Source organism: Centrocercus urophasianus, unplaced genomic scaffold (assembly GCF_019232065.1).
Source record: "Centrocercus urophasianus isolate 14NV4802_14NV808 unplaced genomic scaffold, USGS_Curo_1.0 seq_17, whole genome shotgun sequence".
NCBI classification, from domain to species: domain Eukaryota; kingdom Metazoa; phylum Chordata; class Aves; order Galliformes; family Phasianidae; genus Centrocercus; species Centrocercus urophasianus.
The window spans coordinates 13,821,017-13,848,353 of record NW_024884722.1 but is presented as its reverse complement, the minus strand read 5'-3'; the positions used below and the strand labels follow the sequence as shown (position 1 = coordinate 13,848,353).

Sequence of the window (27,337 nt, the reverse complement as noted above, 5' to 3'; positions counted from 1 at the left end):
AACTTTCCTCCAGCAACTTAAACCATCTTCCTTCTCAAACTATTCACTTACCAGCCTTGCTTCAGTCCCTGTAATCCTCCTGGCCTGAAGAGTGGATATTTGTTTCCTCTGCTAGATTTTACAAATGAAAATTAGCTACTAAAACAATTAATTTTTGAGCTTTAACTCCGGCAGAAGACTCCTTGTGCTTTCACATTGAGTGTATTCTATTTTTTCAGTATTTTGGATCAGATAGTGCAATATTCTCACTAGCATTTATGAATTGTTAAAGATGCCATTTGTTTTCTAAATAAAAACTTGAAACATCTATGACTGATGGAGTTTGGAAAAATAGAACAGTTTTATGAAGGTTTTCTTTTCTCACGTTAAGTGCTTAAGGTTAAATTTTGGTGCAATTGGAGCATTATGATTTAGCATTTTTTTTTCAAATATTTTGGGTTTCACAGAATGTTAGTGTTAGTGTTAGTGTTATAGTAATGTCAGCAGAGAGATTTAAGCTGTTGATGTAGGGTAGTAAAAGAAAAAATAGATGTGCAATAAGTAGCTGACATTTTAAACTACCGTTGAATTTGCCATAACAAGGTATTTAAAAAGCATTTTTAACAAAAGATCATATGATGGAAAATTTAATATAATATTATTAAAAATATCACATTTTACTCTTATGTAAAATGTAAAGACCTCTTATGTAAACACAGCAGAGTGAATATTTAAGAGAAGAAAGGGGGTTTAATCTCACTAAAATGCAACACAGTCTGTCACACTTTCAACCAGTAAGTAAAGAGATATCTGAATGATTTTAAATCAACGTACTCACCACTTTTTTAGCATCTATACTTTGTGATTCATTTGATTTCTGTTTTCCAAGGTTTTTCATGTAACTATGAACTTCTGAATCAAAACATTCAGCTCCATAAAATGCACTGCTCCAACCAGGACTACAGCCATGAAAATCAGGTGGGTTGGGAGGCACAAGGTAGCTGTTTTCAGCTGTCTTTATTACAGTCTCTTCCTCAGGCTCTGCATTTTCTTCTGCAAAGTCTGGACCAATATGGTAGTCATTGGTTTGCAAACACTGTCCATCTTTTTCTATAGGAATAGTATTCTGCAGCCTTGACTCTTTTTTGAAATTATCTGAGGGTGCCTCATTAAAATTCATTTCAGCTAATGATGTATTTATCATAAGCTCATCCTTCATGTCAAAGGTAGCTTCTCCTTCTCCTTTAGGGGGAGGTCAGAAAGAAGAAATAATAGTCATGCTGTAATGTATTCTTTGTTAAATACTACACTTAGAAAATGCAATTATGAGATTACTTATGTCCTCTAACAGTGCAGCATTCTTCTTTGGGCTTTGTGCTTGCTTTTTCTCAACTACACATTGTAAAATATTGAAGATAAAAGACATTTCAGAACAATCAAGCTTTGGTCAGTAAACTCCTGAAAATTAGAAAATTCATGTAAAACAAGCATTTAAATAAAGCATAATATAGGACTTTCTAAGCAAAAAAATACCAGACCTATGCACATATCAATAAGAAGCTTAGCTCTTGAGTTCTTTTCCATATATAGGTCTCAAAGCTTTTATTCCATGCACAGAGGGCAAGAGTATTTGACATACCCAATGGGGACACATGTTAAGCTTTCTACTCCTACAGGACTCATTTCCTTGAGCTACGATGGGATTTCTCTATTGTTATAACAGCTACTACCAACCTCAAGGGACTGTGGTGACAGTCAAAAGTTGGAGTGATGCTGACAGGCATTTTTATGTCTGCCACAAGTCTCCCTTTTCACTTGAGAAATCCTCCAGGGCTTTGATATGCCAGCTCTGGAGTCAAATGGACTCGAATTACTGGTGCAAAGCTGTCACGTACCCCATGGGAAAGTCTGGCTGTACATTTGCCATCATTCTGAGCCAAAGTAGAAAATCATAACCTAGCAGGGCAGCAGCCAAGAGCAAGCTTTCAAACATAAATTTTGCCATAGAAGTTCAGCAACAGCAAGGGGGATAAGCTGATCTCAAAAGAATACCCAATCTAAATTTATTCAAAACAGAAAAGTAAGCAAATTTAAAAACAGATTGAATAATATGTGCTTTATGTAAGAATTCTTGCAAACATTCTGGAAAGGAGACTAGGGACTACTGAAATACGCAAAGTTTCATAACATAATTTTATAGAAATTTGTAAGTGAGTCTGTGCCTTTTTTTTTTTTCTTTCTTTTTTCCAAACTGAAGCTGTTGAGACACTGTGGAGAAAGGTTTTTCTTTCCATGTGTAGTTATGTATACACATACTACTATCTTCATTTCTCTCTGTACTTTAAATATGTAACTAAGATATATTACAGAGTAAGGTAATTATTGAGATACATTGCATAAAACTAAAGATGTCCAAATATCAATATTGTGTAACTACTAAGAACCTTGTAAAGTACTACATGTTGTCCCTGTTGCTCCTGTTATCATCTTTCAGTTTGTGATAGATAACCTTAAAAGAAGTACAAAGAGATGCTTTTAGGGTTAACAAGGAAAAAGAAAATCCATTCTGATATTACCACAGAAATTAAAATAAAATCTTCAAATAAAGATTCCATGAGTATAACTTCAACCGTCCTGAAACTTACAAGGCATCGATAATGTCCAGATTCATTGATAATGTTTGTAAGTGTTAAGGTGAGTGTTTTTCTGAAGACACACTGAAAATACCAATCTATGAATTGATAGATTCCCCATGCAAAGAGACACAAATTCCCTTCTCACCCTCTGCGTGATCACTGCTTGCCAAAAAGCTGTCAGATTTCTTCAGATCTTGGAATACACCACCACACTTTGAGTCATCTGCCTCAGTTATGCTGAAAATACATGAGGATTGGGGCAAAAAAGGTGGCAATTAAAAGCTGTTTTCAATATCAAAGAATATTAAGTATACAAATCCCACTTATAAATTCATTACTGGTTACAGTAGTCTTTGATAAGATTTTTTTTTTAAAGTATTCTGTATCTGGATACTGCAATAAAACAAGAGATATTTTTATGATTTTTTCTGGCAGATACGTAATTGAAGATGAAATTAAATATATGAGAAACTAATTAAGCCAGTGTTTTCTTACTTAACAGGTTTACAAAAGACTGTCAGGAGGAACACTGAATGAAATGAAGTTTAAGTAAAATACTTCTAGCAAAGCTAAATTAATTTTCTTGTTCTTAGGTGTGATTGGAACAGTGAGATGTTTCAAAGCAAATTCATTCTTAACCTAATGAGAGTTTGAACTAATGCATAAAAAACTGAACTCAAATACAATAATTAAGCTGAACAGTAGGATTAATTTATTTCACTTCTGATTAAACAGCCTATTTCTAACACAGTTCCATATTCAACCAGGTTCAATATTTGATCTTCATTATTCAGCTATCCTACAATGGAGTTACAGACAAGCTAAATAGGAAATATCTTCTGCTAAATTATTAAGTACTATTTGCTTTGGAGAAGGAGACGAAGACAGGGAAATAATCAGATGTCAGAAAACAAGTAAAAACACTTAAAGAGGAGCAGCATATCCTTCCCTATCTCTAGGAAGTAGGGAGAAAAATATTAAAAGGAATTATAAGAGGAAAAAAGTTGAAAAATACATACCATAAAGGTGAAACTCTTTCTCCATTTACTACTTGATAAAGATTCTCCAGTAATTTTTCATCCCAGTATAGGTCACAGAACTTCTCACAAATTTTGTCAGAGAACGTACCAAACTTAATTTCCTTTAATGCTAAAATGAAGTTACCTTGTTTAAAAACAAATAACAATAAAAAAGCAAAACTCCACAAATGAACAAAAATAGAAAAATACATTACTAATAACGTTCTTACATATCAGTGATATAATATAAGAAGAAAATAAACATACCCATATCAAAAACTTCAACTCCATTCTCTAGATAGCCATCAAAGGCAAACTCCTCTTGTATAAGATGAACCACTTCCTGCAACAAAGCGTCATTTGTTCTGCTCTGTTGGGACAGGACTTTTACATCAAAGACACAAGCCGCCTCTCCATCCATTGAGGTACAAGAAGTGAATCCTTGCTCAGAGAAAATATTGTTTGTGTTGGTAGCACCCTCGATACCTTGGCAGTTGGTCTGAACAACTTGGTTAGTTTTTTCAAATGCATTCTGTGTATTAATAGTCTTACAGTTTTGTACTTTGAGTAGCGAGGAGTCATTTTCTGTTTGCATGCTGAGTTTGTAACTTGCAATAGTACTTGAAAGTAGCACTGGCAAACTATGAGAGCAATCAGCAGCAACCCTTGAATGAAGAGGCTTATTTGGTATTTGCTCTGATACAGCTAAGTGTACTGGTACAAATGTTAAAACTCTTTTCTCTGAATTCTGTTTGAGAATGATGTTATTTATATGAAGAGAATTAGGAGATATAAGAGAAGTTAAGGAGCTTGAAGGAACTTCAGATAAAATTTTTCTTTCCTGTGGAATACGTGAGGGATCAGAAGTAAATATATCGCCTGACTTTTCCTTCTCTAAAGGCATCTGGAACAGATGGCCTGGAACTTGTAAATGACACTCAGGTATTTCAGATGTAGTTTCAACTACATTTGTGTCCTTGATACCACAGTTTTTAGAGCCTTCCACATATCCTAATTTGTTGTAATCAATGCATTTTTCTTTACTCGACTTTTCCTTGAATTTTTCAGTAGCTGGTGTGTGAACTTCCCTGAAAAGGAACAAAGAATTTTGACAGGACTATGCCAGTGATGTAATAGTTAAGTTACAACTTTAACTTATTTTGCATTAGGATATACTAACTTTTTCATATTTGCATTTTGCTGCAGAATGATAGGCTTAAAGTGGGTTGCGGGAGAGGTGAATGCAACAGGTAATGCAGTTTTCTCACAGTTTAGAGAAATCTGGCATGGTACTGGTCCTTTAACTGCTATAAGTTTACTTTCACCGGTAATAGGTATAAATCCTAAAATAAAAACACAGTTAGATAAAAAAAGAACAATATGTAAAATATAAATGCAATGTAAATAATAATCAGCTTAGATAGAAAAACACCCATAATCTGACAGAGAAAATCTCATACAGAGAACTGATCTAGTCAATGAAATATATCAAAATCTGCTTACCTAGACTTGACTCTGAAGCGTTCATTTCAAGTCTTTCATTTTCAATTTCAAAAGCTACATTATGTGGAGAAGAGATTACATCTTCTGCAACAGCCTAACAATAAAAAACGAAGCCCAAACTGAAATTATTAGCATGTCAGTGTGGAGAACTGCGCACTAAACTCTATAGAATGGCAGAGCTGTTTGTACATCTTGATAAACTACTGAATCAAATAACTTTTTGGCAAAGGTTTTGCACAGAGCTGAACACTGTATATAGTATATACAATTTGGAACATAATCAGAACACAATAACTACACATTAATGTAGTGACAAAATTGCTTTTTTTTTAAATTAACTTCAGAATTTTATATTAAAAAGCACCTGCATCCTTGCCTTAATTCCTTACCAAGCAGAGCTTCCCAACTACAAGCATATCATTTGAAGACTTACTTTCAGACTCCCTGATGTACATCCAGTGAACTTAAACATAGCTGCAAACATAGATAGTTAAGAGCAGACAAAAAAATTCGGACTACAAAAATTAGAATGTCATTTTGATATCTATTTTATATTTCTGCAAGGAATATGAAAATCTTAGTAATATAACTTCACTGTTAATGCTCTCACAAAAGCAATATTTACAGAATACCTGAGAACTAAAGAAAAATCACAAATATGACTATACTTGAGGTGGAGAAAAATCCAATCAGAACACACTTCAAAGAATTAATTGAAAAAATGTAAACAATTAAAAAAAGGTGGAATTCATACCTTAAAAACAGATTTATTCAACAATGCCAAAATATTTTTGCTGTTTACTCCTCGTTCAAGTAAATAATGACTGCATGTCTGAAAAAAAAAAAAATCATAGTGAAGACTCTCTGAAGAGAGTATATAAGTTTTTAAGCAGGTGAGATATTCTTGGACAAGGACAAAGTCAAGGTAAATAGTCATTTAAATATAATCCAAGTCTAGAATGTGTTATGAACTTATTCTGAGTACCTATTGATAATTTCAATATAAATTAAAAACACACCCCTCCGTGTCCCTAGGGAGGTCACTTCAAAAAACAAATCCAAGAGTGACTGGCTATCATTTAATTAGATATTACATTATTAGAAAAAATAAATTAATATTTTGATATTCAGTTCACTAAGATGGGACTTTAGACAAGTGAATTTCAAATAAAATTGCTTAAATCCAGTAACCTTAATTGCATCAGCTACAGAAGGTCTTTCTTCAGGATTTTTTTTTGCCATATTCAGAAGAAGGTTTTTTAATTTTCTTGGCAAGGCCAGTTTGTGATTAGGTGAAATGCTGAATTTTGCTGCCATCCAAAGAACTGCAGCAACACCATAAACGCAGACCTAGTGGCATAACACAGGAGAGACGTAAGATGTAAGCAATCAAAAAACCAAACCAAAACAAAATACCCATTCTCAATATTAAATCTGGAAAATTGTCCAGAATTTTCCTTAATTCCCCACAAAATAACCACCAGTACTTCCAAAATACAGATGACACCTGGCTTCTAAGCAGCTGATTTCAAAAACTTGCTGTTATGCATGCAGTGCCAGTAATAGTAGCTAATTTTCTACTGTTGGAGCAACAGACATAATTTGTCTTATTCTTTATCTAGGAAAATTATTCAGGAAAAAAAAGCTTTTAGAATCGTTTTGAAGAACTCCTTTCTCATATAAAAACCTACTGCCGCAAGCCTTAGTGTTCTACAATAAAGTCTGGCCAGCAGCAATTTACTTTAAAAAGGTCATGATAATTCAGAAAGAAAATGGCATGAAGTAATTACAAGCTTGCCAGTGGAAGTCATATTTTACAGAGAAGATTACACCTATCAGAAGAACTAGTATTGTGTATTTATTTTAGGAATTATTGTGCTACCTGCAGCTAGACCAACTAAGTTGCAATGATGGGGGACCTTGTAAAGTGCTTGATCTTCAAGGGCCTTCTTATTTTATTTGACAAAAATTACAATTTTCAGACAGAGTCAGAATAAGACTATTTAATGCTTAATTTACATATGTTAGCATACCCTACAAATGTAATTTTCACTAAGTTAAAGCACTGTACTTCTTCATATTGCTTATGAAAGGTATTAAAAAGGCTCAAGGGATGGAAACCCAAGCACAGTACTAAATAATATGGTCCAAACAACATTTTCTAGCAGTCTTTAGAGTCAAGTAAATGACACTGAATACAACATAACAAGGAAATTCAGTACAAAGAAACTAACTTTTGAATCATTCAAGCTGTTGAACAAAAGCTGGTGGGTATAAGATGCTTGAAATAGGAGAAAGTAGCTCTGTCAAAATCAAATGATTTCCTTCCCCTTAGGTCTAGAATTCCAAGAGGCTAACGTGATCATAATTTTAATGTTTATTAATTTATCTAATTTAGCGCACACTTCAAAAATGTTCCTTTCACTGATGTAGGACAGTTACTGTGGCTGACACTATGCAGTCTGGATTCCCATAACATAATTCTAACTAAATTTTTCATAACAACCAAGTTATACAGATACAAGGAAGAAGTCAAAATAGGATTCCAGCTTATTCTATGTATAATGTAGAAAAACAAGAAAAAAAGTTTATATTTTCTGAAGAATAGAGAATAAAGGCATAAAGACCTCAGAATTATTAATTTCTACTGGTGAAGCTGCTATATTGTATCTTAGGGTTAGTTTAAGCTTTTGAACCTATTAAAAGTGCATGTTGGATCAAAGCAGTTTAAGTAGAAAGAGAAACTTTAAAGGAGAAGATAAATATTTCCTAGTTTCAGATTATTTTACAGAAAGTCAAAATCTAGCTTTACTAGATTTTTAATGCAGGTTGTTTTTTTTTCCTCTGAATCATGACTATTATTTCTAATTTTAAACAACTCATAGGGCAGAAGGAACATATTAGTTAAACTTCTTTCTTCTCACACAATAGAATGATACAGTAATTTTTTTCCCTCTGCTCTTAAAATCCATCTCATTCAGTTGCAATTGCAAAGGAAACAAACATTCATCTGCTGTTTATTAACATTTTTATCATTTTTGCCTGAGAACAACTTAGGGTTTATATCCAAAGAAAAAAGTACTAGGAAAAATGTACTGGTAAGAGACATTGACATTAATAATCATGTTCAAAAAAGAAAATATGCTGACAGCAGTATTTTCCAATATTACAAAGGAGATTCATTTGATTTTTTTCTTAGACAGTCTAAAAAATTGATCTTAGCATGAGCTCCAGAACACAAAACCATGACTTCAGTATCTGTCTTCCTATTGACAAAATTGAAAATAAGTAAGTCTGGTGGAAAACTAATGAAGAACATTATTTGGCAGTTACTGTTTTGGAAGACGAAATGATTTTTTTTTTAGAGGCAACTAAGTTTATGGAAGACTGATACATAACAAACCACAGATATGTTAGAAACACTGAGAGATTTATTACCACAATCTTAGAAGAGTTCTGCTTTCTTCTTTAAAGGGCAGAGGGATACAGCTATGTTTTGATAAACCGAATACCTACATAACCTACCACATTACCTTTTCAGTATCTACATCCTCCTCTTCAATTTCAGGAGCTAAATAAATTATATCACAAGATTCTAAATGAAAAAAAGAAACCAAAAACAAAAGGTAAGATATTTGCTTAATTCTCCTCTTCCCCTCAAGAGACAAAAAAGTGGAGCACTCAATATATTGGTTTACCTTCAGCTTTTGGAGCAGTAAAGAGGACTCTTCCATGGCAGTCAAGCAGTACAGTGTCCAAACATAAGATCACTGCAAAACAAGTCACAAAAGTAAAAGGCATAATAAGTGTCTGTTCATGTAACTATTCAACACCAATCAAACAAATAAAATAATTTTAAAAATAATTTTCAATATCATCAATTACCCTAAGTAGTGACAAATGAAACTTTTACGCTAATGCTCAAACAGAAATCAATATTCAATTGATAGAAAACGCATAATCACCTAAAGCAATTCCAGCAGAAAAGACAAGAAAGCAAAACAAAATCACACTGCAGTTAGTGAAAAGGTTTAGAATACTGGAATTAAAAAAAAAGAAAGGAAAACAACAGCCAGATGTACTATGGTCTTCTCACAAGGTACCAGAACTTCTTATCCTAAGCCTTTAAACTCTCCTCTCTTCCTCCTTCCCCCAACCCCCCTCCCCACATAAAAGAAAAACAACAACAACAACAATCCTAAAGAAACAAATTTGGGATTAAACATAAAAAATGCTCAACCAGGATTTTGCTTTTGATAGATGTAAATGGCAATATCACCACCACTGCAGGCAATCATAAGGCTTGAACATGAAAATAGTCATTATGTGGAGACAACTAAGACATATGTGAGCACATGCAGAACTCTTCTAGATGGAATAGGATAAGATATCCTGTTTTGTACAAATAGCCATAATTGCACACACTGTCCCAGAAAAGAAATGTGATGTGCACTGTTATTTGCACGATAAAGCCCTGAAACTCTCCACAGTTTGGTAAGAAATAACAGGCTTCTAAAACTGCCTTAAATCATCTGGGTTACTTGGGAACTTATTTAACATTCTGCAATATAATAATCCATTTGGATAGCAATGTAGTCCTACTTTTTAGTCTACCATTAAACTCTAATTTTCCTACATAAGTCTTGTCCCAGAGTACTAGAACAGCGTATTCTTAGATTATATTAAATAAGTGGTCAAATTATTGATTTTTTATTAAATAATACATGAGAGAAGTCTAAAAGCAATATACATATTTTTAAATAATAAATTGAAGATGTCTAAGAAAAAAATCCATCCATTTGGTTTTGTAGTTATCTGTACAAAGCACATTTAAAGTCATTAAAATTCATTATGCTTAAGGTAAATAAAAGCTTGTGTACTACTATCTACAAACTAGACCTGAAATGCAAAGCTTTTCTGAATGAGATTCTTTAACAGCTATTTCTGCAGCACCCTTGAGAATTATTTTTGCTCATTGTCATTACTTCTCAACAGGTAAAGCCTCTGGCTCTGAATCTGTAACACTGCTCATACAAACCAGACCTCAGATCAGTACAACACAAGAATTCTCACCTGGGTCTTCTAAAATGCCTCTAAGCATCATTAAAGCAATATCCTCTGGTAAGAGGAGAGGCAATATGCAAAGTCTCAGTAGAGACTGCAAACTCCTTTTATAGCAGGAATGAGTTAAAAAATACATGAACAGACTAGCTTTAGAATATGTTTTCTTACTGAGGTAATTCCTGTTTAAGGTAACAGAAAAAAATAGCAATGGATTTAGAGGAAAAGGCTATTTAAGTAATAATAATTCTAAATAATAATAAATCCAGCTTATCCCAGTGTTTACTATGACTTCTGAGTTACCAATCTGGCTCTACCAGTGTTAAGACTATGATTTTTGAACACACAGTTTATACAATATCAGATTAATTACTCTCAGAATAGGTAGAAATTTATCTGGCAAAAATATTCTGAATCTGAAGACAGTATTCAAAACCAAGGTAGTTCCATTCGCCAAACATGGAATTTTAAGTAAGATACCTTCCATTTACAAGTTTTCATTATTATGTTCACTTTTACTGGCTACATAAGGTTCAAATCATAATTTAGTTTTCACTATTGTAAAGATTTATGCATTCTCAGTGCATGTAAGTATTGTAACAGAGGCTGTCTACACATCTTAAACTAAACTCTAAGCTGTTACGTGCAGTCACCTGAAGCTTTCACAAACATTAGGAACATCTTATGAGGCTGAAATAATTTTTCTGCTGTGAGGTATATCAAATATCTATTTTTAAGGGTAAAGCTGCTTAAAGGGCTCATAAATCTCTTTTTATAGACAAATTCCAGTGTAACATTTTAATATAACAAAAGATAAAATAGCTGAAACTGAAAACAAAAAAGACACACGAAGTTCTATGTAACTTACTATCCATTTCTTCATATTCAGTTACAGACTTCAAACTCATCCCTTTCCAAGCAGACAAAAACAGGCTTTTTAAATAAGGGAAAAGGGAAGCTAGGGTGTAGTGATGGGAATCTGTTCTTTTTATAAGAACTACTAGAGATTTATTAACAGGATAGGCTAAACCAATATTCAGAATGTCAGTGGAAAGCTAGGATGACCTTCTTCCATGTCACATACAATATACTGCAATTCTGTCAAAGCACAGTTCCATGTTTCTCTCTCAGAAGTTGACTTCTGATAACTCTACAAAAAGAAGCATGGTGTACAGTAATGTAATGATGAGATCCTGGACACTAACTAAACAATCTCGTATCACAGGAATAATGGATCACACCAAATCAGGGAAAAGAAAGTTTAACATGTAAAAGAAACTCTTCATCCATAAGCTTCATGACAAGTCCCAAGCAGTTTTTTCAAAAGGCACGATACGGTTTCCCCATACCCAAAATTTCTAAACACAAAACCTGTTTAATTGCTTGAAGTCATAAAAATCTTTTCTGCCTTAAAAACTATCAAAGCATAGGATAAAGAAAAAAAATAAGACACTGTACAGTGTTATATCCATGTAAGAGAAGTCTAAATGGAGTAAGAATTCAAAGTCACAGTTTAAGAGTGAATTTAGAAGTATTAGCTGTTATTTTTTCAATAAACAAAATGAAATAGTCATGATACTGTACATCAACAGAGCATCACTACAGAGAACACAACATTAAGATCCTACCTGGATAATCTGTGCAAGTGTGTAAAGTCCTTAAACACTCATGACATAAAGCCCAGAGTTCATGGTCCTTCAGAGGCTTACCATACCAGGATAACAGGAGTTTTAGAGAAATCCACTGTAATAAAGAGGATGCAGAGTTATAAAAAATAATAAAAAAAAAAAAAAAAAAAAAAAAAAAGATGTTTTCTGATGTAATGCAAAAGAAAATCCTAATATATAATGCACACATCTAAAAAGCATTAAGAAAATTTACTGCATGCAACAGGAGAAAACTAATCATAATTCTTACTGAATATCATTACACAGTTAACTGCTATGTAATGAATCAGAAGCTTCTTAATTGCACATCAAAAGTTGAATTCAAGTGGGATTTCAGCAACATAAGCATTTCAGGAGGAGTGGGCTGTTTGGAAGCTCTTTCTTATCATGCTAAGTAAGGATTCTTTTAGAATGTCAAAGATGACACAATTACAGGGAGGTTACCTAGACTTAAACGCAAAAATCTGAATGACTACCACCACCAAAACCTACCTACATTCAAATCCTGATTTACCCTAACAGCTACATTACAAGCCTTACCTTAAATATTCCATCAATATGTCTTGCTCCTCTGTGAAAGATGTTAACAATATTGACAGAATTAACAACAGGTTTACTTAAAGCACATTAATTGGCTTATAATCACTGGATGTTCAATTTGCAATGACTATTTTTTTTCCTCTTTATCAATTTAGCTTTTGATATCTGAAAAATACTTTAATGTGACAAAGATACCACTCCACATAAGCTGCTCCTCAGAGAATCTATATTTTAAGCTCTCTGATTTTCTTCTTTTTGTGTATTTTTTTTATAGAACTTGACACGACAATACTACACAGATATCTTCCAGACCATGCTGTGCTGATCGAAGAGATTATCAACCTTATTTTACAACAACTGAACATAATGATCACTATTTATCTATCAAAGGAACATTAAAAAACAACTCACCATAGGCAGAAGCCTCTGGATTAGAGCAGACCCACACACTATTTTAAAACAACATGGCATATTTTCTGTTGCATGTGCAGTCTCTAAAACAGTTATCTATGTCTAAATATCAGCGTTAGGCCAGATCAGAGAAAAAAAAAAACTACTGACATCAATTCAAGATTAACTCTGGAAAAATAAATACATAACTGGAACACATGAATTAGAAATAAAAACTAAAATCTCAGAACCATTTTGCTACTGCTTAATGAACATCTTTGTATCTCAATCAATGTTCACAATATTTGTCTCGTGCACAACTACAGTACGTCATTTTTGACACATCAGTTTCTGCACTGTCATACACTGTGGCTTATTTTTCATGGCCCTGGATACAAAACTCCCTTCATGAAGCAGTATTCAGGCTTATTGTAAAACAGGTAATGAATAAACTACTGCATCACCTTTAATTAATCAACAAATAACTTCCCTGCAATCTACAAAGAAGAGAAAAAGAACCATATTAATTTCTGTAGCTGAAACTTTGTTGATAATTCAATACTACCCAGAAGATAGTTCACAATAAATGTAATAACTTGGTTACATACTGTTTAAATATTCCTTAAAGGCAAACCAGATAAGTTACTAATATTTCTTAAGATGTGCCATCAAACTCACTTTTTTTTTTTTGTAAACTAAAAGTATTCTATTTTCTGCCTACCTTTAACACACAAAAAATGAACGTAGTGCTTTTATTATCCTATGCCCCATTGTGTCATGTTACAAAGAATTAGTAACTCCAGAATAAACAGATTTGAAGCTGGGTAATCTAGTTAAGTTTTATGCTCAAGTTTTGTTACTAACAGCATCTCTGAGTTAAACATTATTTTACAAATGTGTTGCTTCATTATATCTAGAAATAACTGCAATAAAGAGACATCAATTATGCACCAGGGAAGAAGAGGTCAGAAAGTAAAAAAGATTGAATTAATCTAAAAGAGATCTTCACACTGTTGACTAACTACCATCCCCGAGCAGAGCTGAGCTCCCCCTCCATAACATACTTGTTTTCAAGTGCCTCAGAAATGCATTTGCTTGCAGACATTTTACAATAAAAAAATGGAGCTAAAGCTTCAAATTCATCTCAGAGAGTTGACACAAGTAAAGGGAAATAAAGAGAAATAGCACAGATTGAATAGAACACTTCAGAATGTGGGAATGTGTGCCATATTTCCCTCTAAGAGAATCCCTCCTCTTGAAGTTTATGTCCCTACAGGCACTAAAAGCTGCAGCAGAGAGATTGGCTTCCTACATTCTGTATACAAATCACCTCCGACTTCAGGAGGAGGTGACGAACAGCTAGCAAGGGGAAGAAGAACCTCTCACTAAACTAGAGATTGAAGTTAGCTGTACAGCAGAAAACTGAAAGGTATTTCTCATCAGCTTCAGGATATCAAAGCTCTCCAGAGGAAGAAAGAAATGACAGAAAGACCTTTAAGCACAGCAAGAAAGTGGTAATAAACTCTAAGACCAGCAGCAGAAGTTTATGATAAGAAAGAGGAAAGTGTCAGTGATAGATAACAAAATGGGATGAAAAGGTGCCAAAAACTGAAATTCTGTCTCAGAAGAAAAAATGATGCAGGAAAAGCAAATCTTAGCAGAAGTGAAAATCAGTGCCATTCACAAGACAGTCAAATTAACCTGATACACACACACACACACACACACACACACATAACAAAAAGATGCAGTCTGGTTACAGATTGGTGAATGCTACTGAGATGCATATCCTCACTGTTCATCTCTGACAATCATCCTAGAGAAGTTTATCTCCTGTACTTACATAGGGATTGTAATAACTGACTGCATTAAGAGTGTCCCTTACCGTAATTCACGTCCCCCTCACATCCCTGACCACATCAATTTTTTCAGGTATCTTTTTCCAGGAATAAGTCATATTTCTAATGTCCCTTGTTACTCCCAATGCTCACCTACCCCAACTGGAAAGAGAGGAATTTGGAGGACTTCATCTCAAGAGCCCTATGGATCTGCTGGGGACTTGCTCTAATATTTTGTGGAAGTAATCCAATATACTGAATGTACATGATAATACACAATTCATCACATATTTACATTTGTGACGAAGAATACAAGAATTGGTAAAAAATATTTTTCTAATTAAAAATAGTAATCTCAACCTAGGTTATTTAAGCATCAAGGCAAGTATTTTACTCAATTCACATTCATGTTCTGTTGAATATGCTTATGTTTTGGTAAACACTTAAGTGGAAATCTTCCTTACATAGATATATGTCTCAGGCTTTTTTATTTGTTTTTAAAGTTGCTGGTTGTAGCTATTGTTCTATCCTACAACTTTTTTTTTTTAAAAAATACAAAACCTCAACTAACTGAGAAAAATCCTGGAATGCTGGAAAACTTGGTCAAAATTCTTGGTCAAACAGCTTATAGCATGTTTTGTTTCTCAACCACCTACTCAGGTATTTTAGCAAAACAAGATCAAAACAATCCTTCAACATCTGTAGGACCTCAAGTCAGTTAAGTCAATATTTTAATACTGATTAAAACTTTTATTTTAGGTCATTGCCATTAATGTTGCATCAGAGAGCAAACATCACAATTCAGTGCCTCTTCTGAAACTTTTCTTCAGTTTTAAAATGCACCTCTTCATATGAAGTATTACATACCCGTTTTTAAAGCAAGTGTTTTTCCACAGCACAAAATTCTTTGACAGTATGTAAAAACCATGAATGATTACTGCCTATACCTACATACTAATGACATTTTACTGTATGCCAAAAAGACTGTATTCTAAATGCCACTTGTTATGAAAACGATGCTTTTCATTGGTGCTGTAAAGATCACTTAGTAAATCTATTATTTCATTAATTGTTGTTACCAGAACTGTCCAAACTGTAAAAATGATGCCAATATACTATATTCTTTGAATATAACACTAGCATATTTTTAACAGCCAAATCCAGTAAAATTTCATTATAGTTTACTTAATAAGTAATATTTGGGAATAGACATTTTTTTCTTTCCTTCAAGTGGTATTTCTCCAGTTCAAATGTCACTCTCAACCTTTCACTTTCTCTCATGCTTGACTGGATATGAATGACAAACAGAAAACAAACATACATGCCAAATTCCAGTTAATCCTGCCCACATGAAGACCACAGCACTCAAATCACATAGAAACATTTAAATGTGTTAGAGATGATATACACCTGATTGGAATGAAATTGGTTAGAGAAATAAGAGATCCCCACTCAAACTTGAAGTGAAAAATATTTATTTATGGCATGCAAGACTATAAAAACCTCTGAGAAAACCCTCACAAGATACATTGCAGAAGCCAGACAAAAGCAAGCATTTTTTAGTAATGCCTACTAGCATTAAAGCACACAACATTAAAAAGCAGTTTTGGGATATTAGAAAAATATTGTCCACTGGAGAAGTATTAGTGACAGATAAGAAAAAAGACTGTCTGTTCTCCAGAGTAGACAAGGTTGATCTTCAGCCAAATGGAACCAATATTGCACACTCTCTAAAGAACAAGAAATATTCAAAGACATTCTAGAGGTACTCTCCTAAAAGCCGTAAGTATGCTCATCTGTTATAGAAAACTAGTGAAAGAGCAGCACTGTAAATCTTCTGAAGCTTTATCCATTTATCCCAGAAGATAAAATTACATTACCGGAGCTTCATGGGGTTTTTTTTGTCTTTGTAGCAAATGAACAAACCCTTGGAGTTGAAGTTGCTTTTTTTTTTTTTTTCGTATTCAGTAAAATTCTGGCAATAAGAAATGAAAGGGAACTTGAAAGCGTAGAGAGAAATCAGGTGCAACTCCTTCATATAACAGATAGCACAGCATGATTTTATTTTTGCAATTGTCAGGAAGAAAGACAGAGGCAAGCACTTCAGAAGCCTGAGGAAAAAAATATGTCTTGGAAGAGACACACAAAAAAGCAGCAGAAAACATTAAAACAAATAAAGCAAAACAACCCAAATCCTTACATAAGACAACATAGAATTCTCCTTAGACTTCAGCAACTACTGAAAATGAATGACCCTGCTCTAGTATGACCTTAAGAAAACAGATTACCATGCTAGACTGTGAGCTTTTCAGGGTACAGACAGCTACTTCAGGTTCCTTTTATTTGCAAGAAGCCTAGGTATTGCTCACGTATATTGATACATCTAAAAGCACTTTTTTGTTCCTCCAGCAGTTTAAGATAAAACTCTGATTACTGAAGACCAACACACAAATTTAAGACGTTCTGAAGAATGGTAGAACATGAACTTTTGGTGGAGTTTATGACCAAAGAAAAAAGAAAGAAAAAAGTATGAATCTGTAAAACCTGCTAGCTTACAGAAAACATCAGCCGCTCTGTTGTCTTAATTTCAGAATACGTGCACTAATACAGTACTTATTTGGGTAGCTGGATTACCTTTGCTAATTCACAGTGATTGTGCTGCAAGTTCAGTGAGAGCAAGATAACCTCACTTCTACTAAAAGCCTACTTATTTCAAAGAATGAAGTTCTGCTCAGATGGAAAGAATAGTCATTGATGATGAAATATTTGAAGAAAGAGGATTTCAGAAGAAAGGGCAGACTAATCTGAAAACATACTTAATCTGCTGTGTGCTAAACCCAATCACTGCTGCAGGAAAAGAAAACAGGACATTTGCTTCAGCTTTTAGATTCTGGAAGAAGTTTGGGAAAGCATAATTCAGAAAAAGATTATTTTCTTGAAAGTGTCTTCATGTACCCAAACAAACTTAAACTATTGTACTGATAATCCACTAAAGACAGAATATATGTCTTATTTCAACAGATTTGTTCCCCTCTAAAGAAGTCTTGTCAATGCAGTCAATTTATTTTCTTAAGAGATGGCAGCTTATTCATCATACCTCTCTAGTTAAGAGGCTGAAGGAAAAGCAACTGAAGAATAGTATCTTTATTCCTTGGACAAAAAAAAAAAAAAAAAAAAAAAACCAAACCCAAAAAAACCAACTGACTGGAATTGGTCTGCTCCTTTGTATATAATCAACTTCTGCAAAATAAAGCATGCTCATGTATGACCATAGGAACAAATGGCAGTAAAAGCAGAAGAGTTTGGAGTGACTACAGATCTGATTGTTCTTTTGCACTCCCTTCTGATTATGTGGACCTGCATAGCTCAGAGCAGGAAGGGAAAAAAAAAAAAACCAAAAAAACACAGAAGGGGGATACGTCTTTAACAAATGAATATTTCACTAGAGTCTGAAGAAAATCTTGTGGGACTTAAAACCAAATAAAGGAGTCAAAATGCATGTAACGAGTAACTCCCTCAAAGAGCTTAACCTTCCACATGTTTCTTATTCATATTTACTATCTTCCTGCACTGAGAAGAAAGTACAAATTATTGAAGGAATAAGACAGAGGAAAGAAAAAAAGGCAAAACAAATTCCTTTTTTTTTTTTTTTTTTTTTTCTTTTTTTAAAGCCATGGACTAAAAGCTGTTTACACATTCTAGGTCACTGCTCCAGTTGAGGTGTCCAGGCAAGGTGAAAAGGGGAACCAATACAAACTGAAAATAACTCTAAATACATGGGATGTCAGGAAGACAGGCAATTAGAGATGGAAAACAAAAGTGAGACGTCAGCTGAAAACAGGAAATATCTACTTTAACCAAAGCAGAATTTCTGGAAATTAAGTGGTAAGGTGTGTGCTGCTCATTTTTTCCAAGTCAAAGAGAGGCTGGAGGAGCATCAGCCATCCTGCATTCTTAGTAAGCAACTCTCTCAATCACAAGGGCTATCTCTCTTTGAGTACTGCATTGAAGAAAATCATTAAGTCAGAGACCAAACTTGTCCACCCTGAGAATCTATAATTTGAAGAGACAAGTGACCATGCTACACTATCAACAAATTGTAGCAGACTAATATCAGCTTTCCCTTTTCACATTTGGCTACAGATACAGAGACAAAATGCTTGAGACAACATACTTATCATATTGTGCACATTTGAATTCTATCATGAAATACATATAACACACAAAAGCTGTCATTTAAGAGCACAGAATACAGTATATGTACAGTTTTCAAAAGCCTAAATGTACACATGGATTAAAAAAGTGGAGTCTTTTCCTCTCCTGAAGCAGATAGGATATTGCCATTGATTTCAGTAAGGTCAGGTTTACAACCAGAAACTGCAATTTCCATAAGCATGTGGGAGGCAAACTGCAAGGTAGTGAACTTCATGGATTGACAGTAACATAAAAGGATTAAAAATTCACATATGCTTTGGTAATGCTTTTTAACATATGTAATTAGCTATGAATTATGCAACTCTGACAAACTAGCAACTATACTCCAGTACCATTTGTAAAAAAAAAAAAAAAAAAAAAATCAAAGCCGATTTTGTAATTTCACTGTAGCACATTACTTTTAAATTACTTTTAAAGAGAAAAAAGCATCACCACATTTCCAATTTTAACTCTCAAAGTGTGCAGACTAGCAAAAGTTGATTTTTCAGGATGCTAAAGGAAGGGAGAGAGGGATGGAAAGCAAACACGCAGTATTTAAGTCATTTCCTCTCCACATAAGTGACCACAGCAACTATACAATGAAGACTTTATTTTTACTACCTGCTCATTACTTCTGATTTCTGACCCTCTGCCTCCACAAAGATTATCTTCATTATTGTTTGCGCTCAATGCACCGCTGCTTAATTCTGGAGACCTAATTAGGTTTGATCCATATCTGCTCCCACTGGGTTTTGTTGTTAAAACTGAAGTCATCTTGTTAAAGTGCGATAAGGAATTTTCATTTGACCCTTGAAAAGTTTCAGTACAGTCTTCCAACGCCATGTAATTGTCTAGCTTTTTTACTCCAGTAATTGATTGATTTGGGCTTTTTAGCATACCAGTTGTATTGGACACTTCAGAGGTAGCATCAGAACAGTCTTCTTTATGATCAGATGAAATAAAACCTATCTTTTTACCATTAATAAGTAACATGTGTTCTTCTAGATTCATGCCAGACACTTGTGTACGCACACAAGAAGCCTCTAACTGAAGATCAGTAACCTGGTGATGCTTTGGTTCTGTTTTTGATGGACTACTAATAGCAAGCGAATTAAGATTTCTCTTAGAAAAACCAACCTCATTATTATTGTCTAGAGGTAGCGACTCATGCATAAGCAAGTGATTTTTCCTATCTATTGGTCCACTGTTGGTTACAGATGTAAAAAAGTGATTTGTTTCTGTAGGTTCAAGTGGTAGCTTTGGAAAAGTTTTAATTTTTCTCAAAGAACCCTTCTTAAAAACGCCATCTCTCTCCAGGTCATTAACACATGATTTTATATCCAAAGCAACACTAGCAAAACCATCAGTATATACTGCATGTTTGTCCTCTTTGCTCTTTTTCTCTTCAGTTGCAAGTAGAGAATGTTGAGTTTTTTCATTATCCAGATCAATATGCATTTCCTTTAAGCTACTTTCTCTGCCAGTCACCACAGGAACTACAGAAGAGTCTTTATGACAAGTAGCTGCTACATCTTCTGCTGCAGATGAATCACCTATGTTGTATCTCTCATTTGAGTATAATTTAGATCCCAAACTTTTCTGAAACACTCTTCCTTTCCACATGTTATCACAGGCATCTAGATGCAAAAACAACGCTTATATTAAATGTGTATTTAAGTCTTCTAATCTTTCCTAATAAATCTTTATATTACTTAACAGTGGTAGCTGAAAAAGCATCCTCAGTTACAAAAATTATGTTAAAAAAATGCAATTATTTCAGGACAAGTCACTCGTAACACTCTGTATAGAGAGTCAAAATAAGGTAAAATACATTTTGGATAAATTTATTACATTCATTTAGAGTTTTGTCCCCTGCTCCCCACCTCCAATCATAAATATTTATGAATTCAATAGTGAAAAAGGAACCCAGAACAGGAAAGTATATACAGTATTTTAGAAATCTTTAGATATGCTACAATTTAAAATTCTAGCTTAAGTATATTTTAAGCTTACCTTGAGAAGCACCAAATGATTCAATTGAAAGAACCCTTCTTCCAACAGCAGACAGGCTTCGACAAATACTACTTGATGAAGCAATCTTCAGTTTTTCCTCACATAATGACAAAATACTCTAGAGAAAATTAGTGTTAAATACTTATTTAATAATGAATAGATATGTGAATTTTGAGTAAAGTGAATCATGTTAACTTGCACAGTACATCTGAAATTATAAGATGTTACACTGGAGAGGTCTTTCTTGCACAGTTCATTATACTCTACATTTCTATTATGTCGTTGAATTCATTTATCATTTTTACCATGGGCTATCATGAGATTATTTAATACAGTTCAAGTTCTAGCCTACAGTTAGAACACACTGAACAACTGATAAAAATTAATCATCTTAACTGTCATCCTGCATGAATAATGTACTGCAAATGTAAAAAGCTAGCATGGATTATTTTTAAGCAGCCAGCGATGCACTTGAATCAAGCAGTATGATTGCCCTCAGTACTCCCACTACTCCCATCTGCTCAACCAAGAGTCCAGTGAAAAAGGAAGGGAAAAGTATAGATAATTACAAAACAACATTTATGCACTACTATAGGCCAGCCTTGGTTCACTCCATTTTTTGGGTAGCTTGAGCAGCCAGCAACAGTTTTCAGGTATTACAGACCAATTGCTACACAATCCCTTTCCTGACATGATCTGAAGTATATTAATAGAAATCCAGGAGCTGATCAAGCAAGCTCTATATCAATAACAGTCTCTTGCTTGGACAGTCCTCAACCAGAGAATGAGTATTACTTGCTTTGTGGAAACAAATCTATTCATTCCTCTGTTGCAACATTCTTTCTGCAAAGTATTGATCAGGGGTACAATGCCAGTTTAAAAGTACACCATCAGCTCAGAAGGAAAAGACAAACACAATTTTCAAGCAGAACTAAAGCCAAGGAAAGTTACGTTTATACAACTGTTATATTCCATAAAATAAAAATTAAATAGGAAGTAGAAGTTAATGAGGAGGTTTAGATCCACAAGCGTTACATACAGTTCTCTTAAAAATGGAATCACCCCAAGTCATTTACAGTTGATATCAAAAACGTATTTCTACTAGGTTAGGAAAAGAGAAGCAATTCTGCTGAGCCTGGGAAAACTTCAGCTTTGCAGTAGCATATAATATTCCAAGCATATTACATATAAACAGCATTTCTATTAATAATCACACATGCATATGCATTTCTGTCATTTTTTTTAAATGGAAAATTATGGAGAGGTTTTTTTTCTGTTTGTTTGTTTTTTACCTCAATATCTGGCCTATTTTCAGGATTCTCCTCTTGCATTTGTTCCAAGAGAGTATGCAGATCTTGCCCAAATTCCGATTCTGTCTCTGGTTCTACTATATATTCAATAGCTGCTTTCAATGTGGCACCCAAGGAATAGATGTGTGCCTGTATTGAGTTTAAAAAAAAAAAAAAAAAAAAAAAAAAAAAAAGACATTGAATATGTTACCAATTCTCTTGTCAAAAGAGCTCTGAGAACATAAGGGAAATATCTCACATTGTTTGCATTTTTTAACTTACAAGGTAACAGTTTACTGGTTAGTTGAATTTAAACAGAATAGGAAGAAGTAAAAGGGGCTTCAGTCCTGCTTTGTGGAATGTGCTCACTAAAGACAAAAAGAAATAACCCCTCGGTCCCGTTAGAACTATTATTTTTTCTCACTAACCAGTACTAAACTGTTCATTAGTTACTTTTAAAAATAAAACCCAGCTGGGTGTGCCTGTAAGTGGTATTTAAGTTAGAAACATGCTGTGAGATTGAAGTGACATTATCTGTTACCAATAAAAGTATTTGACAAATTAAACTTACTATCAAGGTAAAAGAGAACGAACAGAAACAGTATAGCACAATACCATTTCCTTGCCTCAGAAGATACTTACGGATTCTAAGAATTACTCCATATTTGCATACTCTCTTTCTGTTAAAGCCCACAACTTTGCAATTAGCACAAACAAAATGAGCTGAGCAAGTGATGCTCTCACATCCAGTGCTAATTGTATTTATTTTTTCCATACAATACAGCTATCTCTTATTTCAAATTTTATTTATTTATTCGCTAAAAAGCAACCATTTCAGATCTGTTTTAGTAGCAATGGTAATTTATCCACAATGGCTTGCACTTTAATTGCACATTCCGTTCAGTGGACGCAATTCAGTAAAATATTAATAAAATTTTTGAGTAAAAACTTGCAAAAAATAGATCAATATATAGATGTAGTACAGTCAAATTCAAATTTATTGAAAACCAGGGAAAAAAAGTGTTCAAATGAAACAATGTTCAAATAAAATAATGAAATTTTGTGTCTTAAGAATCTGTCTGTACAAGGAAGGCTAAGATAAAAAGTGATTTGCCCCCTCTGCACCTGATCTTCTCATTAAAGCATGTTAGCACCTCTAATGGAGGGGAGACTGTATTATTTCTGTTGCAAGACCAGAACAGTCAATAGTAGCAGAAGGACATGGAACTACAAAGCCTAAGCATCTAAACCACTAACAGGAAGGCAATTTTTTCTTCATACTTTCAAAAGTTATTCCTACCGCCACCCACACACATTTCAATTGCAGAAAAACAATCTCTAATCCAGACTAACAGAGTTACTCACAACAGAACTCATATATACTTCTCAGAAATAAATATTTAGAGGATGATGATCTTACAAATTACAAAACAACATAATAATCGATAATTTAACTTGCTGTAAAACAAACTAGCTATAAATTAACATCTTTTTAAAGTCCACCTTAAACAGGCCAGTAACTATTGAGACAAAAAACTAGAATTATGCTTATTTTCCAGTGTGCAGAAGAAATTTAACTAAAATTCCTTCTCCAATTCCTGAACACGTATGAAGATAGTTGTATAACTTTTTTCCCCAGACTGCTTCATAGGGTTTTGAGCAATGAGAAAGAAGTGTCGGACTTACTGTTTTTGACATTAAGCTTTGTTTCAATGAGAGAACATATCTTATTAGATCATTTATTAAAGGACACCATAACGCAAAATTCTACATATAAATCATGAAAAAAAATATATCAGTAAGAACAAAAAAGAAAATAAATAACTTTTTCTACAAACATAACTATACTGTGGGAATTTACATATTTGATACGAGTTATTCAATATACTTGATATGACCTACAAGAACATGACATCAATGACATTATTTGATACGACCTGCAACAAGAGACTGTTAAAAGAAGAAATTAGTAACTCCTCTAAAAAATGTTGGAAAGAAATTGTAATGTACAAGTTATTGAAACTTAACATTCAAATATAAGCAGTATATCCAGAAACTCACTTAAGGTGGACTTATACCAAAAAGACCAAATAATGTCAGAATACCAGATGAAGTAATACTGTATGTGAACACATCTGAACTCAGAAGGTACTGCTGAGCAGAATAACCAGTTTAAATCTCTCTATTCTAATTTCAGCAAAGGGTAAAAAGTTTTATTTGGAAAATATGCTTTCAGACTAACAAATGATCGCTATACAATTGATATCAAAGCTTCACAGATGATATTTTAAGACAATATATCACTAATGTGGTTTTGCATCACGCAGCAAAAGTAATAATACCTAGTATATGTACTCTATCAGTGAATCCTGCACTTTTATTTATTTGATATAGTGTTGTATAAAATACAAGTGTTAAGGTTTACAGATGCAACAGCAGGAAATAAAAAGAAATCTACTTACTCATTTGTAGGGTAAAAGAAAAAGAACAAAAATAACACAGCAACTAAGCCTCCAGGAATAGACAGTGTTGTCATGCTTGGCATGTCTTTAACAACTCGCATCAAGAGGCTATACCTGTAGTCCTGAAGTAAGAATTAGAAATAGTTTACCTCAAATAGTTGGCTTACTTGAAACATTTCTTCTTCCTTTTGTTGCCATTTAACAAGCAGATTACTTCTGGAAACCCGGGGAGACTATAATATGGATAACATGGATAATAAATTCTTGTCCCTGCCTTCTCTTTTTACGCAGTTGTGGAATTTTGAACACGTGTGTAGACATAACTCTCAAGGCAATTTTATCATTTAGACATTACTTGTACATTTAGGTCTCCAGAAAATGTGTATGATTCTTCATTTACAGAACGTTGTGTCTATTCTAAATAGATGGTGCTTAAGCTTATGTAAGATTACGTAGACTTCTCTTGGTAAGGAATGTAATCTTGCTGCATAAAAAACTCAAACATCAGCTCCAAAAGCAGGACAGAAATGAGGAAAACTACTTTGAGGGAACAAGAAAACCCACCTTCTAAAAAAAATTTCTTCATCCACTTAATAATGAACATGGATGCGATAGGACATAGAAAAAGGAAGGGCAGAGTGATATATTACCTCACCTCACTTTTTTCAACTAATCTCTGTTCACAGTGGGGAACTTGCATCCCCTGGTCTCCATGATCTCCAAAATTTGAGTCTAGAAATTTTTAATTCTTTGCAGGCAAAGAAAGAAAGGTGAGGTCAGATAGATTTATAACATACCAACATGTTTTGCTTCTACTGATTTCAAAGAGTTGCATATTTTGGAGGAACCTCTTACATAGGAAAATGAAGGACTTATTTTACCCTTATCTATTTTGCCACAAACACAACACAATTTTTTATAAACACACTGCTTTCTATTTCATCCATATGTGTATTTAGCAAATACATTTTCACAGGTACATTTTAACATGGTACTTCTCCCCTCTCCCCCAGTCTGGATCTCCCTTCCACTTCCCCTCCTTAGAAATTCATAGAGAGCAAGAAGATCACCTCATGGTCTCCTTTTCTCTAGCTAGACAACCCAAGTGCCCTCAGGCTCTCCTCACTGGACATGCCTTCTAGCCTTTTCACTAGCTTTGTTGCCTGCTTCCAAATGTATTCGAGTACCTGAACTTGATTTTTTATATTATGGAGCCCAGAACTGCACACAATATTCAAGGTTCAGCTGCAGTGACACTAAATATAGCAGGAGAAAAACCTCTTTTGATCAGCTGGCTGTGCTGTTTTTAATACACCTAAAAATTCAGTTTGCCCTCTTGGCTGTCAGAGCACATTGCTAGCTCATGTTGAGTCTGCTGCTGTCAAGCAGCACCCCCACATCCCTCTCTAATGAGTTGCTCTCCAGCCACTCATCTTCCAATCTTTATGTGAATTTCTGGACACAGGTATTAGACTTACAGAGCATAGAAAGCATAAAGAAAAACAGATTTCTTGCTTCAACATGACATATTTCACATCATCACATTATACCACTTTGCTTTTACTAAGGTATCCATGAAAAAACTGTTCTTTAGCTCAACTTAACCTTAAGCCTTTTATCTTAAGTGGAACAATGAGAAAATTAGTTTATGGTCATCCACTAGGTGGGGTATTCTCCAAATTCATGCATCAAAAGTGCTGCTTTTACTTACCACACTGTTTAAGAAGTTGTTTTCACCTTCTGGGAGGAATTCAAGATGACAAATGCAATAGATAAAGTAAATTCACATGTGTAAAAGATCTGATGCCCACTAAAAACTGACTGCTCTCAGTGAAATTAACCTCACAATCTAAATTTCCCCCCTTCCAGTGAAGATTTTGTCGCTTGTGAGGGGCAGCGAGGGAGATATTAACCATAAACCAAGAAATGGTTTTAAACCCTAGGGAGAATGAATTATAGGAATTGCTACATTGCAGAAGTTGGTAACTAGCACGCATTTCAAGTAAGATTCAAAAGGGAAAAGACAAATTAAAACAAATAAACAACAACAATCAACTTTCTTCACAGTTCCTAAAGCAGCTTTCAAGTCAAAGACCATAAGCAACTTGTAACAAGTACCTTGGCCATGATGGTAAGACTATATTACTCTATCAGCTTGGAGGGGAAAGAAAAAGATAAAATAAAAGCACAGGGAAGGAGAAGTTATATTAAAATCCAGATCTGGAGACCTGGCTTTCTAAGGAGTACATCCACACTTAATCCAAAGTAGCAAGGATCACAGTATGCATTACTGGGAAGGCCACAGGGGAAATAACATGCTTTAAAAATCAAAACAGTAACACAAAGAAAAGCTGTCCTTGGGAAAGCCACAAGTATGTGAGGTCCTGAATATATTCTTTTCAGAAAGGGAGCTCTATGTTTGAGGAAAATTTGAAGATGACAATCATACAAATGGCTTCAAAGATGCATTCTAATTATACTAGATTGTTTTCCAAGACAAAGGCGCAGCAAGACTCAAAAGTAATAAAATAAATATTCAGAAAGTGAAGATGACACTTTTTTTAATCTTCAGGCTTAGGCAGAGAACAGTTTCTCACAGCACTAAAATTTTATACTATGAGCAAAATATATTCAAAAAGGCATCCATCAGTTCCAATCCAAAGTTATTTGGCTTGCTGCATACCATTTTATGATCAGTTCACACTACAGGAAGTGAAATCAGAAAATAACGATGTACTCTCGTTTG

At 34.0% G+C, this 27,337-nt stretch overlaps 1 protein-coding gene across 1 annotated transcript in view; it reads right to left on the bottom strand.

The window, feature by feature from the left end:
* KNDC1 (kinase non-catalytic C-lobe domain containing 1) overlaps nt 1-27,337 on the bottom strand; it is a 58,888-nt gene that overhangs the window by 13,433 nt on the left and 18,118 nt on the right. Inside the window, exons 4-17 of the mRNA XM_042818847.1 lie at nt 22,133-22,279; nt 20,841-20,958; nt 19,449-20,464; nt 11,827-11,941; nt 8,836-8,907; nt 8,671-8,732; nt 6,329-6,487; nt 5,892-5,969; nt 5,138-5,231; nt 4,815-4,977; nt 3,902-4,722; nt 3,635-3,779; nt 2,761-2,852; nt 818-1,221 (exon numbers count right to left, since the gene is read on the bottom strand). Of these exons, the coding sequence (XP_042674781.1) occupies nt 818-1,221; nt 2,761-2,852; nt 3,635-3,779; nt 3,902-4,722; nt 4,815-4,977; nt 5,138-5,231; nt 5,892-5,969; nt 6,329-6,487; nt 8,671-8,732; nt 8,836-8,907; nt 11,827-11,941; nt 19,449-20,464; nt 20,841-20,958; nt 22,133-22,279 (3,486 nt within the window). The remainder of the gene's footprint in view (nt 1-817; nt 1,222-2,760; nt 2,853-3,634; nt 3,780-3,901; nt 4,723-4,814; nt 4,978-5,137; nt 5,232-5,891; nt 5,970-6,328; nt 6,488-8,670; nt 8,733-8,835; nt 8,908-11,826; nt 11,942-19,448; nt 20,465-20,840; nt 20,959-22,132; nt 22,280-27,337) is intronic.